Here is a 16,811-nt window from a genome sequence, read left to right on the forward strand (position 1 = left end):
CCCGCCCCCCGCCCCCCCCTCCCCAGCCGCTGCAGGCGGGCTGTCTCCTGAAGGAGACTCTAAATGGACAGAAGACTCCACCAGCCTTCCCGTCTCTTCTGGCTTTAATCCACGAGGAGTGTGTGAGAAATGGAGTTCGCCCCCTCCCACCCCATCCCCTGGAGCTGGAGAGGAGGGGACGGAGTGCGCCAGGTACAGGAAGCCCAGGGGACTGTCCAAGCCTCAGCCGGCCCCCTGGCTCTCCGATGGACAGAGGCATGAAGTCCAGGGCAGGTGCAGCATTTGGACTAACAGACACCAGAGGGGCAGAAAAATGACCACAAACATCTCACGTGTGGACCACACCCTGGCGGCACACGGATGGCACCGGGCAGTTAATGGCCAAATAATTAATGTTAAACCCCAACATCATTTGGTGGAGGGAACCATAGCAACTAAGAGGAGCATTCAATTTCATGATGCATTAGAAACAGGACAAAGGTCATGTCAGGGGCTAGCAGCAGCTTCAGGACCCCAACCTGTCATGACCCCAGATGGAGTCGCCACCCACCCTAAGAATCTTATAAGAGACTAACTTGTAAGTATCTGAGGGCAAGATTTAGTGAATGGCGAAGACCAATAAAAAACAAAGCTCAAAGCCCAGCTGGGGGTGGCGTGTACTGCACACTGCTACTCAGTGGGCAGAGGCCACACGTGAGGCCCTTGTTTCCTGGCCCCCTAAAAGCTGAGCATGGAGGTGTGCACCTGTAGCCCCAGCCACTCTCCTGGGAGGCTGAGGCAGGAGGATCGTGACACAGCGAGATCTTGAATTTTAAAAAGGAGGGGTCTCTAAACTGCCAGTTTGAAGCCAGTCCTACAAAAACAGTCTCAGTGTTCCAGTTATTCAGAAGACACAGCTAGTGGGGAAAGACGGCAGAAGCAGCAAGAACCAGCCCGGGCTAAGAGGGGTGAGCTGGAGAACGTCCCCGGTTTCTGCACACATGACGAGTAGAACCATCTCTCCCCGGTCCAGATGCCTTCGTTCCCACGGGGCACGATCCCGTCCTTGTCTGAGACGACCCATCTGTCCTCAATCCTGCCACCTGCCACGGGCACCCAGCATGTGCTGGGGTCTGTCCCAATGGCGTCACAAGCAAAGCCCCCCTTGGTAGGGGAAGGGGCCCAGTCCAACCCCACCTGGAAGCAGCTCGGCGGGCAGGGGTGAGAGAAGGAGAGCAGTCCTCTGCTTGTCCTTTCTGAGTACACTGCTGCGGTTTGGCTCTGGGGTGGGACGGCTGGGGACATACTGTTTTGTGGTTCTCATCTTGCGTCTGCGGCAGCTGTCTGGGGCTGAGGGAGACTACTGTAGGTGCCAGCACAGTGTCAACACCAGCACAGTTTCCGGGAGGGAGGCCTGGATGCCCGAGGTTCGGAGAGACAGTCTCCAGTCTGCTCCAGGCTTCAGCGGCACAGGCGCTGAGCAGGCCAGGAGAGGAGCTGCTTGCTTTGTTCTCACAGGGAAAGGAGGAGATATGGTGGCCAGCCCCAGCCAAGTGGCCCTAGTCAGGGAGCTGTCTGGAGGTGACCAGGGCCTTGTGAGCCAGACCCACAGCCAAGTATGGGAAGGACACACGAGCTGTGGGCAGAGGCTGCAGTTCAAGTAATTGCACCTTCAGCTGTGTTGGGGGCGTCGTGGGTGTAGGTGGTTCCTTTTGCACTAGTGGAGAGAGCCGGGGTGCTTTCCTGCCCCCTGCAGGCGTCCCTCAGGGCTGCTGCCACTTCTGGGAAGCGGGGCTGCGTGTCACTTGCACTGGTCCATGTTGCCGTCAGGAGTCCTTGCTTGGTCAGCGGCCAGGGATGCCTCCTCGCTGTGCCACAGGCCATAGCCGAAGTAGATGGCAAAGCCTGCGGGCAGAGAGCAGAGAGGTGAGCATGAACAGAGCAGGCCCAGCTGCCGCACAGTTGGCCAGGCCTGGGAATCAGAGGGCAGCCTGGGGCTCACTGGCCCACAGCAAGGCCTCTTGCCTGCTGCTTGTCCCTGCCTGGCCTGAAGTTGTAGCCAGCAGCCCTGGAGGGCTGATTTCCCATATCTGGAGAAATGGCATGACATTGCAGACAGGGTCAGCAAAAGTCCCTGTCTAGCTCCTACATGTGGCAAAGTCATGAGTTCTACTGGATGGCCTCAGGGCAGTGGCATTTCCTGAGCAGACAGAGCAGTGAGGCCAGGATCTTGGGAGGGCCTTGGCCCTCTGGCTTACCCCTAACCACCTCTGGATGCTCCAAGAGAATGGGAAAGTCCTGCTCTCTGCAGGACTTCCAGCACGCACTTGAGGTCACAGGCTCTCTGTCTAGATAGAACCTACTGGCCATTTTCTCTGAGTGACCATCAGATGCAGGAGATGTATGACACCCAGGAACATATTTAACATGAGAATCCACAGCCCCGTTCTAGAACCCAGGACACCAAGGGTCTGTGGTGGAATCCAGAGCGAGTACTTATACCCACCCACCCAGGGATTATGGAAGATGGCCCTGGGTCACCATGTACCACTGACACAAGGGGAGCAGGCCTTAGAGGAAGGACCGGGGGAGAGGGGAGAATAGCAGGTGGTGTGGTGGTTAAGGTGCTGGACTTTCACATGGCCAACTATAGTCTGAGTCTTCCCCTCTCTCTCTGTTTCTCTCTAGTGTATACACATGCCCTATAGCAAATTTTTAAAAATAAATTAATAATAATAAATACTTTTTCTTTTTCTTTCTTTTCTTTTTTTTTTTTAAAAAAGGAAGGACTCAGTCCTGGAAGAATCCCGGGGACTTTTACAGACATGCTGACAGAGGCAGCACCACCTCTGTGAAGTCTCTAGGAGTGGGCCTCAGTGAACTGTGAGCAGCTCTGTCTCACGAAGCCTCTTGGACACACCAGCTTAATTAGACAGGAGCTAGACTGTGATGAAAATAAGGACCCGTCCCCTGGGCCTGCAGAGCAGAGGGCCACAGAGTATGTCTTAGGAAAAAAGCACCCTCGTGAGCCCTGAAAGGCCATGAGGCAGCAGCCATGTGTCAGCCACCTGATCCATCAGGGCTGGGCCCCTGGACATCAGTACCAGGATGAAGCAAGAGCCTGGACCCAGTCCTCCCAGCACTTGAGGCAGAGACCCAGATACTGTTCTGAAGAGCACCACTGACTACATGTTTTCAGTGCTATGAAATTTGGAAAAGGAAGGCTCTGCAACATTAACCACACAGGCTCAGGGCTGGGGAAGGGTGGGAGAAAATGGGGTGCTGGACGCGTTGGCCACAGCGAAACCCATGACCCAACGTACCTATGAGCATCCACACTGCAAACCGGACCCACGTGCCCTGATCGAGCTGCATCATGAGATAGACATTCACGAAGATGCTCAGCACAGGCAGCACAGGCAGGAACGGCACCTGCAAGGACATGGGTGTCAGACTCCATCGAGGAAGGGTAGGGGGAAAGGGGCATGAGGCCAGGCCATCTGCTGGATTCTGTCAGCAAACTGCCTAGGAAACGATGCTGCTTCTGGGTGCCACAGGGGCTGTCAGAGAATCTGGGGAGAAGGAAGTGGATGCCACCCCAACCTCCCAAGTCTCCTGACTCACCCTGATAGGTGGGAAGTTGGGTTCTAAGCTACAAATGCCACAGCAGGCTCCATTCGAGCATTCTTCTCTTGCCACTCCACTATAGAAGGGACTAGGAAAGGGTCTTCCACTATCTCTCTAAGGCTGCACTATTTTATTATTCACACAGTCTAAAAACACAGAATGACACCCCTGCACAGACACTTACGAGAAGCCTCTGTGGACGAGGTGCATGCCACTACCTAAGAGCTAAGAGAAGGCAGGGGTGCCTCCATGCAGGCCCAGGTCCTCTTGCAATAGGCATCGTCCATGCCCATGGGGTCTCTGCCTCCATTTTGCCTGGGACTGGCTAACTAGAGCCTCCCAGTGAGAGGAGCAGGATCTGTGGCCTCCCATGAGGTTCCCTACAAGCCTGTTAGTCAAGCTGCTCACCTTAAATGAGAGTTTGGTCTTGCTCTCAGGCTGCCTCCAGACGATGACCGTGACCACCATGCACAAGAGGGCAGATCCTGTGAGCCCAAAGATTGCCCACAGTGCCCCGCTGCTCAGAGCCTCCCTTCCAAGCACAGCCACGATGCAGAAGGCGATGATAAAAATAGCTAAGGAGAAGAGACATTGAGGCACAACTCAGTCATTTTTCAGGTCCCCATAGAGATCCTCAAGTCTCCCCAAAACCTATCAAGAGGGAGCCTCTGTATCTATAGGCATCAAGTACAATTAGGAGAGGATAATAGAAGCCCATTCAGTCCAGCAGCAATAGAAGCCCATTCCTCTGGTACCTTCTCCACACCCGTTCCCATCCCCACTCACAAGAACCTATTCAATGCCAACAGGAAAGACCCTAAACCCCTTACAGGGAAGGGTAAGCTCTTACCTATGAGGCTGGTTGAAATGTTCACAATTAGCCCAGAAAATTTGGAAGGCTCCATGTTTTTAGGTGAGAGTATGGTTTTCAAAGCAAAGGTCTCTGATTCCGGTAAAAAGCCTGTCTGGGAATCACTGGTGCTCACCAATTCATTCTGGTCTACTTGATCTAGTTCATCAGTAGTTCTGGCCATCTGGTATACCAGGTTAGGTTGCTCTGGCTGATACCTATAAAGAAACATTATGTGTGATCACCATAATCTCCTTAATTAACCCAAAGAGCATGCCTTAACTCAAGTTCTTGGTATGCCTTCAAAGGTAAGGAGCTCAGGACACAAAGAGACCTAGAGTGGGGAGGATATGGTTTAACAGTGTATTTCTACCAAAGAAAAGACAGAGAAAGCAAGACCTCACCTCCTGCTCCCGCTTCTGGGCAACACTCTTACTAGGTGTTTCTGTTTTGAGGGAACAAGACCACTGGAAACTAGACCTGAGGAGTGTCCTCTGTGAAGCAGCAGTGGCCCTCAGATGCTAAAGCTATTAGGCCACTCCCACAAAACAATGGCTACGAGGAGGGAAAAAATAAGGACAGAAATAGAAGGCACTAAACCTAGGAAGCTATTTGGTACAGAGAGCCAGAGAGATAGATTTGACACATTCTCAGTCCACGTTTTATGTAGATTAGGTGCACTAAGAGCTTTAGAAATGGAATCAGATGTCTGAGAGGTATAAATACCTAAAAAAAGGAATAAGGAGGCTCTGGCCAGAAGCCTCATCCTGAGAATCTCCATAGGCACAGTTCTCATAATGAATGTTGCCTTGGACCATCCCTGACCCAGAGCCTTGGCCTCCCATCATGAAGGAAAGTCAGAGCCCAGGGATGAACTTTTGTGAGAGGCACTGAGACAGAGGAGAACACGAGGCACCAAGTCTAGGCCTGGAGTCACTTTACCACAACTGTCCTATTCATGGGCTTGCCTGGCCCACATGAGACGAACAGCCAGGATCTGAAAGGTGCCCCTGGATGTCAGTCTAGGCTGCCTCATGCCATATAATCATCATGCTACCCATGATGCATTGAACCTATAGAAATAACACTGACAGTTTCACAGGCCTGGGATTTTTACCTGGTCCCTGAGTCCCCTCTGCCCCAAGAACCTGGACCAAATTGCCCCAGCCTTCAAAAATTCCAATCCTGGGATCCAGACCTAAGAGTGAGGTTGTAAACCTGCCTCTGTCCTCCCAACATTGAGCTATAAAAATGAGGGCACATGATAGAGGGGTGCATGGAGCTACCCAGACTCTTCCTGGACCAGATTCCACCCCCATCAGCAGCTCTCAATACTATCACCAATTGAATGCCATATTAACCATTAATTTGAACCATTAAGAGCCTACCAAGGGGGACCAGCAGTTAGTGTAGTGGCTATGTCGCTGGACTCCCATGTAGTTGACCCTGGTTCGAGTCTCGGACCCGGTAGCTTAAACTCATGCCAGGCACATATACGTGTGTGTGCCCAAGATCCCGAGAGGAGAATGGAGGAGAAGGGATTGCAGCGTGGCCATCATCCCTGGGGGGTGATTTCTCACTTTCTTCCTCTCTGTCTTTCTGGCAAGCACATGTGCCCTATAGCAAAAACATCTCATAAAAAAAAAAAAAAAAAGAGTCTACCAAGGTACATCTGCCTTTCTCTCGTGGAACCCAGAAAAATCATACATACCGTAAGACCAAAACACAGGCGGCGACCAGTGAGTAAGCCAGGAGAGTGCCAATGGACATGAGATCCACCAAGTCCTTCAGGTCAAACAGGAAGGCCATCACAGCTGGGGAGGAGACAAACATCAGGAGTCATGGATTGCCCTCTCCACACAACAACCACTAGAATCACTGCCCATGCCCCAGGGCACACAAGAGACACTACATTTACTCCCATCCCATCCCTGGCCTTTCCACAGAAAGATACTACTTAAAGAGAAGACAATCTCAAGATTAAATCACATACACAGTCCTGTACAGACTGTAGAAATAACTAACATTTAAATAGAGCACTTTCATCCTTTTTTAATCCTATAGCAACTTTGCAAGTCATCTCCATTCTACATAGTGAAACTAAAGTTCAGACAGCTTGGGACACTCATCCAAGATCACACAACTAGTACATGGAAGAGTTAGGATTTTAACTAGGTTCTTGTGACTTGAGTCCAGTGTGTCTTTGCTGACTCATAAATAATCATGTGCATTCACCCATTTTAAATCCAACATCCATCCATCATCTACCCATCATCCATCCATCCACCAATCCATTATGCATCCTGCTCACTCATTCATCTATTCATTATCCAAACATCATCCATCCTATCCATACATTCATCATCCAAACATCAACCATTCATTTACTGGCCATCTATCATTCACTGAATATCCATCTAGCACTGACAGAGAGTATGTCAGTCACTGAGATCTAGGCATACTTCTTCCACCAAGGCAGACCACACATACCCTGGCCTCCCTGAGTATATCCTCCCAAGACATAAGCATGAGCAGAAAACAGTAATGGGGGTGGAACCAGCAATTGGTGTAATGGCTATGTCGCTGGACTTCCATGTAGTCAACTGTGGTTCGAGTCCCAGACCCAGTGGCTTAAACTCACGCCGGGTGCATGTGCGTATGTGCCCAAGATCCCGAGAGGAGAATGGAGGAGAAGGGATTGCAGTATGGCCATCCCCCCAGGGGGTGATTTCTCGCTTTCTGTCTCTCTGTTTCTCTCTTGATTTTCTAGTGAGTTCATGCACCCTATAGCAACAACCCTCTCCAAAAAAAAAAAAAAAAAGAAGAAGAAAAGAAAAGAAAACAGTAATGGCGGAAGAGAGGATGGCGAGTCTGGTGCTATGGGAGGACTCACAGGGGCTTCTAATACAACCAGGTGATCAAAGAAAGCAGAATTGTTCTTTGTGAAATCACCTCACTATGCTCCAACTTTACAATGAAGTAAGCATGCATACTTACTTGAAAACCCTTTGTAAGTTTTGTGAGAGTATATGTGTCTATTCATGTCGGTGTATGTCTAGTTAACCATTTAAAAAATAATAACTTGGCTAGATTTTCTTTGGGATATTTTCAAATCACATGCAATCAACACAAGTTAAAACATTAACACTATTTTACTACAAATCTCTCTTCCTTTCTCTAGATCACTGCAACTGAAAAAAAAGAAATGCAAATTGAGGATAAATAGTAGGATTAAAGAGCAACAAGGGCCTTCTGGATAATGAGAACTGTATCCAACTGTGTGCGCCACAAGTGCCTACATTCCTGTTCATAGGGAACCTGAGACAAATTTCTTCCATGTGAGGTGATTTTAGAAAACCAAATGCTTACTCCTGCCAAATGAAAGAAAGAGTAGACCCTTGGTTTGGTGAACGGCATGCGCTCTGTAATTACTTGAAAGATTACAGTTTGATCTCCCTTTATTGGCACGGGAAGGAAACCAAGACCAATCTTTAATATGTTCAAGTTGTATGGTAACAATGAAAAAGTAATTATTATTTATAATTTCTTACTTCCTCAAATATACTGACTATATTCTGGCATGTCACAATCTTCAACCTGACCACTATGAATCTCTCAAGAGTGTAGAGTTATACAAAAAATGTTTTTAAAATAGCCTTTTAATAATAAATATTAATCTAAACTAAACTAAGCACATTTTGTTAAGGACATAAATAACTAATGAGACGGTAAATAATTCATTCATTTAATATGGTCAAGTGTCTTGCCAATGTGAGTGGCTAAGTCACTGAGGTCCAAATTGTGACTGGTCACATGTGTCCCACCACTCTTCTCAGATCCAGAATAAGCCCAGCTGTTGTGACATAATGCAAACGAAGAACCAAGAGCCAGCTCTGGGCTTCCAGCATGTGCACCCTGATTCATGTCTTGGTCTCCTTTTTCACACTGGCACAGTGGGATGGCACCTGCCTTTCCCAACTATAGAATTCAATCACAAGGGAGTTGGCAGATGGCATGGTAGTTAAAGTGCTGGACTCCCACATGGCTGACCACAATTTGAGTCTCAGACCCAGTGGCTTGCTTTCTCACTTTCTTTCCCTCTCTCTTTCTCTCACTGTGGTCAAATTTAATAAGAAGAAGGAGGAGAAGAAGGAGAAGAAGAAGAAAGAGAAGAAGAATTAAAGTAAATTCTTAAAAAAAAATTACATCATGAAAGGAAACATATAAAATAGCAGCACACAGTGGTGTGCACTTGAGTTTCCATTCAGGTTTCCTTTTCCTTAATGGGGGTGGGAGAGCAGGGGTCCCTGGAACATCACACAGCTCAGAGGGCTCATTAGTAAATTGTACCCTTGTTGACAAACCTGATTTCATTTGGGTCTGCCATTATTTATAAATTTAGGGGTAAATGGCTTCATCAGCATCACCCTTAATAGTCATCAGGCAATAGTTGGCACATTTTATAAAATACTGATGGTAAAGACCACTCCTTTTCCAGAGAACTCATAAGCTAAGATATATGAACACTTGATTTCTAGGCACTAAACACAAGTCTCACTGGGCTTGTACAATGGGTTTTCAAAAAGTTCACGGGAGGGGATCTTGACCAACGAAGATCCTCTGGCCAGACTTCACCCTCCTGCTCCCCAGTCTAGCCAGGAACCAGAATAAGCCAATCAACAGCCATCTGTATTTGAGTTCCAACCAGCCCCATTCAGGGATCTTGATCACCAAAAACCCTCTGGCCAGACTTCACCCCCCCCAGCTCCCCATTCTAGCCAGGAGCCAGGTTAGAGCACCCCACTTTTTCTGTCTCTTTCCATCTTCTCTATCTTTAATTTAAAAAAATTTTTAAATTTAGCTCTCAACTGCTCTTTTGTCTTTCTAATTCTTAGCTCCCCCCTGCCCCCATAGGATTAGCCAATCAGCAGCCATCTATATTTGAATTCTGAACATGCTGTGCAGTTTTCATTTTTTGACTAAAAAAATTTTTTTCTTACTATTTTCATCTTTTTTATTTTCTCTTCTTTGTTTTTTTCTATTCCTTTTCCTTTTACCTTTCTCACTTTTCTGCTCAGCCTCCACACACTGTTTTTCTAGACAGGTCTAGTGCTGAGTAGCCAAATATCTGAATACTTTTAGGGTCAGATTAATCCTCAATTTTCATTGAATCACTTGTGCAAAGGGAGAAAACCAGTACTGTTTACAGACTGCAGGTCATCTCCTTCTGCATTCCTCTGATTGCTCAGATTTTACTCAAAAAAAAATAGGAAAAAGCTTATAATCCATCAGATGGCCAGAAATCACCACAGAGGCACAAGAAATATGAGAAACAAAGGAAATATCTCTCCTCTAATAGAAAAGAATAACACTTCTTTCTCTACAGAGAATACAAGGAAACTCATGGAAATGTCAGATTAAGAATTTAAAATATTGATAGTGACAAAGCTAACAAAGATGCAAAAAAAGAGAGACAACGACCTCTAGAAGAGCAGGAGAGAAAAAAATGACACCGAGTTCCAGGAGCGAGGAAGTTCTTGCACGATCTAAAAGAGGAGATACACATCATAAAAAAGAATCCAATGGAATTGTTAGAGAGGAAGGCTGTAATACAGGAAATCAAGACTTCCATTGAAAGTATCAAAAGCAGAGTAGATTATGCAGAAGAATAAATCTCAGATGTAGAAGATAGAATCCCTCACCTAGAAAAATTCACCAAAAAGACTGAAAAAATAACCCCCCAAAATGAGAATAACATACGAGTAATACTAGATACCACTGAACACCCAAACATCCAGATCACTGGTATCCTAGAAGGTGAAGAAACTAATAAAGATATCGATAATCTATTCCATGAAATCCTAGAAGAAAACTTCCCAAACCTAGAGAGTCATTCAAATATCTACACCCAAGAAATGCAAAGGACCCCACAAATAATTGACCCAAGAGGATCTTCTCTGAGGCACATCATAGCCAGAATGACCAAAACCACAGATAGAGACAAGATAGTAAAATTAGCAAAAGAGAAACGTCTAGTTACTTTCAAAGGATAACCTATAATGTTAATGTCAGACCTGTCATCAGAAACAATGCAAGCAAGGAAAGAATGGGAAAATATATTCAAAGTGGTAAGTGAAAAAACAATTTCAACCAAGAATACTATACCCAGAAAGATTATCTTTCATATGGGGAAAAGACAAAAACATTCTCAGATAAACAAAACCTGAAAGAATTTACCAACACCAGACCAGCTCTCCAAGAAGTGCCGAAGGGAGTACTATACCAAGAAAACTAAATGCACAGAAATGCACAGAAATAAGAGTACAAGATACAAACAGAATGCCAACCTAATAGTAAGGACAAGTCCAGAGATGAATGTTAACTTGCAGAGTTTAAATGGAAAGATCAGACCACAGTAATACTGCAAATTCAGTAGTAGAGAGATTAACTGCATGAGTCTGAACTAGTGACATAGAATTTTTAAAATTTAGACTAAAACATTACTGATTTTCTTTGATGCTTTGATTTTCATATTTAAGGATTTTTGTCTTCGCTTGAACTGTTGGTAGGTTCATCTACGTACTATTTGAACTGAATCCTAACTTTTTTTCTGTCTTTAAGGTTTAAGTAAATTTCTCTTAACATTTTTTGATTTTGATCTATTAAAACTAAAACTTTTCTCTTGAAATTAAAAAAATGCATTAAAAAATACCTATTAATGCCTATTTAATGACTGCAGTAAGCTATATAGCACCAGTGAGGTGCTTTATAGTATGTTTGCTTTACTCACTGAAGTTTACACCAAAAGTCAAACATGCATTCATAAATATGGACATAGCAGCTGTGCTTGCTATTGAAAGTCTTTAAATTAATTAAGATCTTTAGTGAATCAATAAAATGTGAAAAAAAAAAAGGTATGGAAAACAACTGTACATGCCAGAGACAGTGTGGAAGAAGGAGGGGAGTTGGCAAAGGGTGAGAGGCAGGGAATCAAGAGGGAGGGAAAAGGCAAAATATGTAAGAAACAAGAAATAGAAAATTATTTGTTGATGATAACATGTATGATAATATCTTTGAGCCAATATTCAGTGTATACTAGATGGAAAATCTCATTTTGTATACTGTATTGATGTACAGTGAATGATGGTAAATAAATAAATTAATTAATTAAAATAAAAGTTTTTAGGATATAGCCCGTGATACAGAATTCACATGTGGAGTTCAAATTTTTTTGCACCATAACACACTCTTACTTTATCTCCATCTTTTCATAAACTCTTTGAAGTCCCCGTGTATCACGTCAATGTGCCAAAGTCTACTGAGAAATGTTTGGAAAAGGGAAAAGACAAAAGGCTTTAAAGGGACACATGGTATGTGCTCTATACAGGTTCAATCTCTTCAAGAATCCCATCACGTCCTCCATAAAACTAGCTTTTGCTTTTTGTCAAAGGATAGTTATCTTTCAAATAATTAAGGTAAGAGTGTAGAAACTAAGTGTGAAAAAGACCAGTTAAAATTTCTCATAGATAAGGGGCCAGCAAGTAACATGGTAGTTGAGAGCACTGGACTCCCACATGGCCAACTGTGGTTCGAGTCCCGGAAATGCAGGCTTTCTCTCTCTCTCTCTTTCACTCTAGTCAAATTAAAATAAATGAAGGAAGGAAGAAAGTTAAATGAAACAATTCTACTAAAAAAAAAATTTCTCACAGACAAATACAATTCAAGACTTCTTGGTAGGGGATAACTCTGTTGTTGGTAAAATTAGATCCAGGACTTACCAGCAATGGCACCTGAGGTTAATGTGGCGATTATTGGTGTTTTGGTCCTATCATTGATTTTGGCCAAAAATTTAAATAGCAGTCCATCTTCAGCCATGGCATAGATAACACGAGGCATGGGAAACATGGAACCTAAGAGACTAGTGGAGGGGTCAGAGAGGCAAAAATACATGAGTCAAATTAGTTCATCAGGAATAAAGGCACTATATATAACCACGCAAAGCTCATCACAGAGGAGAGGGAACCCGAATTTCTCACCAAGAACCACCATTCCTCCCTACTCTGTGAAGCCCACCACTACAAGACTTGGCATTTAATAAATGAAGCCCAGAAAAGTACATACTGGGAAAGAACGGATTGAGACAAAGAATAAAGAATATCTAACATAAACTAGCATGAGATCCAGTCATAAAAAAAAAAGGGAAAGAATATTTTGTATTTGTTCCCTCAATTATTTCTAGCTGAATCAAAAAGAAAATAAAAGTACCACCACGTTCATGAGGATTTCTCTGTGGTAAATCAATATTTAGCAAACAGTCCCTGTTTAGATAGGCTCATGCGCAAAATGCTTCTCATCAAATAGGACGCACTCCCTTTTTCAAAGCAGCCCCCGCTTTTACAGTCAAACAAAGGACAAGAACACGGTGTCCAAATGAGGGTGCCTAATCTAGCAGCCACAGTAGGGACAGCCAGCCAGTGCCCCTTGAAGAAAGCGACAGTGAAAGTAAAACATGAATAACAAACAGCTCTTAGGATAATTCATGGCAACACTAAGAGGAATGAGCAGGCCATCAGGACTATTTCGAGCTAACCCGCCCAGGCCTTTCCAGGGCCTCCACCAGCCTGAGTCCCTGCAGTGGTTCCAGCCTCCTCTCACAAGTGGCCACAGGAAGTCCACACCCTCTTACCTGGTTGAAAGGGCGCAGAGGGAGCCGACGGCCACCGCATACTTGGCACCTTCCCAGCCCACATGCTTGAAGGCGTCAGGCAGGGGGCTGTCCTTGTCCAGGCAGAAGTACGGCATCATGAGCGTGAGGGCAGCAGACACCCCAAAGTACGCGATGAAGCAGATCAGGAGGGATGCAACAATCCCCACAGGAATTGCCTTCTGGGGGTTCTTGACTTCCTCACCTAGAAGCAGCCAGAGGTCAGCCCATGGAGGGTAAGGTGGCTGGCAATTGTCACAACCACCCATGGGACATCCAACGCTCCTCGGTGCCAGAAAACCCAAGCAACACCGCAAACAGCGACTCTGCAGTGCCTGACCCTGCAGGAACCGGGGTCTTCTGGGAACAGAGGAGTGGCCCTCAGAAACACAGACCAGAAGGCCCATCATCCCAGGTGATATTCTCAGCCATTACATCACACTCAGCCCAGGAAGAGACTTGTTTCCTTTGGCAGAGAAAAATCGAGAGGTTTGATGGGGCCCAGCCTATGCAATTTGCCAGGATGACAATATTTTTAATGGCCTCAGTCGTCCCGGATGATGCAGAGTGATGACGGCAGGCAGACCTGCTGTCATTATCCCATCCTAACAGCAGGCTCCCAAGTCGGGCTTATGATGCAGTTTCCTGTCAGGAACTGCCACTTGGGGATGTGTGGAGAGCTAGGATTGGCAGGAAGCTGCAAATCTACACATTACTGTATGTGTCAAAGAGCGGCGGCTCGAACGTGCCAACAGGAAGGGAACAGCAGCTGTGGGTGGCACGAGCCCCGCCAGTCTGCTGGCAGATCAGAGGACTGGCCCCGGGTGAGGGGGCGGGCATACCTGTGGTGGCGATGCAGTCAAAGCCCACGAAGGCATAGAAGCAGGTGGCTGCCCCCGACAGGACACCCGAGAACCCGAAGGGCATGAATCCACCAACGCCAGGTTTCCCTTCTTTTGTGTCACTAGAGAAGAGAGCAGTGAACGTCAGACACGTGTTCTGCAGCCTTTCTAAGCACAGTGCTCATCTCGAAAAGAAGCAAGACCACACAGTGTCCCCAACCTGTTCCTGCCACCAGGCCTGGTGGCTCCAGACCTTTGAGATCTCTCATGATCCTCAGGATGGCTGCTGCCACCCACAGCATTCTGTGTCCACAAGTCCTCTGCGTTTCATGGCCTGGAGCTACAATGGTACATACTAGCGCCCTACCCAGAAGCCCCTTCTATGTGAAGACTTCAGTCGAGAGGCAGGGACTGTAAGGCAGGAGGTCCAACAGAAAAAAGAAAAGAAATCAACCCCCATGGCTGATCCCACACCTCCCAGGACCTTCAGAGACACAATGCATCTCTTGGACACAGAACCACCGGACAGGTACACAGTCCTGTCCCAGGCCCAGGATTTTCTAGTAATTTGGGTCTCAAAGCATACATTCCCAGAGAAACCAAAAATGAAAAAAAAAAGAACCTTCCTTCAGCACCTGTACACACAGGGTAGGAAGCCAGAGCCACTGAGCTTTGGCCCTGTGGGGTCTGAGATCGGCCCTGGCTCGGGTTCATAGGTGGGACTCAGCACATATTTGTTAAATTAATGAATGCAAGATCAAACCAGCACAGCACTAAATAGAAGCACAGCTCCTTAACATTCAGGAGACAGTCCCAACAAATCTGACACCCATGACCGGACACCAGGCCCGGGTGTAGGATGGCATTTCAGGTCCTCTCAGGGCACATGGTGGCCCTCAAACCCCTGCTCCCATTGAAGAGATGACCTGACTTTTGCTCCCACGTGCTCAGTTTGCTGGGGTTGCACAGGGCAGTTGGTCCAGAAGCTTCCCTGGCCACAGTCGCCAAGTAATCGTAAGCCATCTGCACCCCAGCCCAGTTAAACCCCTACTTCCAGAAAGGCAGCCCCTTTTCCTTTTCTGCCACTCACACCCTCGGGTGACAGTGAGATGTGAGCTCTCTGTCACAGGGTCACGGTGACCAGACCAGAAGATGATCTCCACCCTCACCCACTCCACCCTGGCCCCCCAACGCAGCTGTGCTGACAGCTACCCGGCCATTCAGGACAACCTGCCCCAAACCTTACCACTTCCCAATGTGAGAATAGAAGCCGTGTAGAATATCCTAACCTATAAACACTGATGTTTCTAAGGCTGGGTTAGTGACCCATCTGTGAAATCTGCCTCCAAAGGGATTCAGCAACAGGTTAATGAAACCAACAGACGGTTTATACCCAACTCTTCCAATGGAGATTAAGCCTCACACAGTTTCTTAGGGGTGGTCACATTTCTCAGTTACAGATTCTGCTGTCCAGACATTGGAAGTCCATGCAGGAAGATGTTCCCAAATGCCTAACCATGGGGCCTGCTGCAGTTCGGTGAGCAGCAACGTGAGAGAAGGCCTCAGAAGGGCATAAGTGATGGATGTAGGAAAAACTGTTGCCAAAGAAAGTGTATTATGTTATTATTTCAGACCACAGCAGGATTACCATAAACCTATAGCCCAATTATGGCAAACGCACTGCCCAGGACAAGCCAGTCAAACCGAATGCCATCACTGAGGGATTGGTTGTGAGCAACCATGAGGCAGAAGTACCTAGAAAGATTTGGGCAATTCCCTTTCAAGGGCAGAGGAAACTTCATGGACCTACATACATGATTAAACCCCAGAGAGACGGGACTCGCAGAAGGGGACTAAAGGCTGGAACATGCTGTTAGCACGTAGACACGAGAGCATGGTAACGGTGCGAACGTGACAGGAAGCCTGGAAGATATGGATGGCTGGCAGAGGGACAAGCCAAAACAGAAGGCATCCTCCTAGCTCCTCAGCACTGTCACTGGGAGAGTGAGAGAGCCCTCAAAGTCAATGACAGATAAACTCAGGGAGCCGTGTGCATGAGGAGATAGCTCAGCCCTGCTGAGCATCCTCCCCACACTCCATCTCCAACATGGACACCACGAAGGAGGGCCTAGGTGCTGGGATACTATGCAAGTATAAAAACATGGGTCTGATATACAAAGATCTGTAGGGGTGCTAGCAGGTGAAAAATGCACAATATGAAAAACATATGAGGAATTCCGCCTTTTGTGTAAGGAAGGGAGAAATAACATACATATATTTGCTTGTGTCCCTATAAAGAAAAACTGGGCGCTTACATGCACACACAAATAGTAAAGTTAAAATGATTACCCATGGGGGCAGATGAGGTAGACAGAGAGGAATAGAAACAAGATTTCTCAACCTAAGCCTTTTTTATAGCATGATTGCCATATGAACCATGTGACCAGATCGATATTCATATACATGGACCATGTATCATATAAGAAATGTTTGGGTGTTACTAATCTCAGTGGCAGAATCCATTCTACAGAGTCTCAATCCAAAACATTTGGAAATATCGCTCAGAAGGCTAAGACAGGTTTCCTGACCTATGACTCCATTAAAATAATTAACTGCTTGTATGGATATGGTAGTTGTGTCCACTCATCCAGCCATTTCCACATGAAGGAACAGGGATGCAGGCTGGGACGGACTGCTCACAGCCATCACTTGGCACATGTCATCAAATGACAAAGTGAGGCCAAACCCAGGTCTTAGTTCAGTGCTGCCCCCTGCAGTCTGGGTGACCAGTCCTGCAATCCACTCAACT

The 16,811-nt window shown here is 46.4% G+C and overlaps 1 protein-coding gene across 3 annotated transcripts in view; it reads right to left on the bottom strand.

The window, feature by feature from the left end:
- Nucleotides 1-6: 6 nt before the first annotated feature.
- SLC7A1 (solute carrier family 7 member 1) overlaps nucleotides 7-16,811 on the bottom strand; it is a 107,594-nt gene continuing 90,789 nt past the window's right edge. For all 3 annotated transcript variants that reach the window (XM_006158417.3, XM_014591563.2, XM_006158418.3), the window contains exons 6-13: nucleotides 14,003-14,124; nucleotides 13,143-13,365; nucleotides 12,235-12,374; nucleotides 6,168-6,270; nucleotides 4,457-4,674; nucleotides 4,015-4,181; nucleotides 3,303-3,411; nucleotides 7-1,884 (exon numbers count right to left, since the gene is read on the bottom strand). In XM_006158417.3, coding sequence (XP_006158479.1) covers nucleotides 1,781-1,884; nucleotides 3,303-3,411; nucleotides 4,015-4,181; nucleotides 4,457-4,674; nucleotides 6,168-6,270; nucleotides 12,235-12,374; nucleotides 13,143-13,365; nucleotides 14,003-14,124 — 1,186 coding nt within the window. In that variant the 3' untranslated portion in view covers nucleotides 7-1,780. The remainder of the gene's footprint in view (nucleotides 1,885-3,302; nucleotides 3,412-4,014; nucleotides 4,182-4,456; nucleotides 4,675-6,167; nucleotides 6,271-12,234; nucleotides 12,375-13,142; nucleotides 13,366-14,002; nucleotides 14,125-16,811) is intronic.

Source organism: Tupaia chinensis, unplaced genomic scaffold (genome assembly GCF_000334495.1).
Source record: "Tupaia chinensis unplaced genomic scaffold, TupChi_1.0 Scaffold000597_1, whole genome shotgun sequence".
NCBI lineage: Eukaryota > Metazoa > Chordata > Mammalia > Scandentia > Tupaiidae > Tupaia > Tupaia belangeri.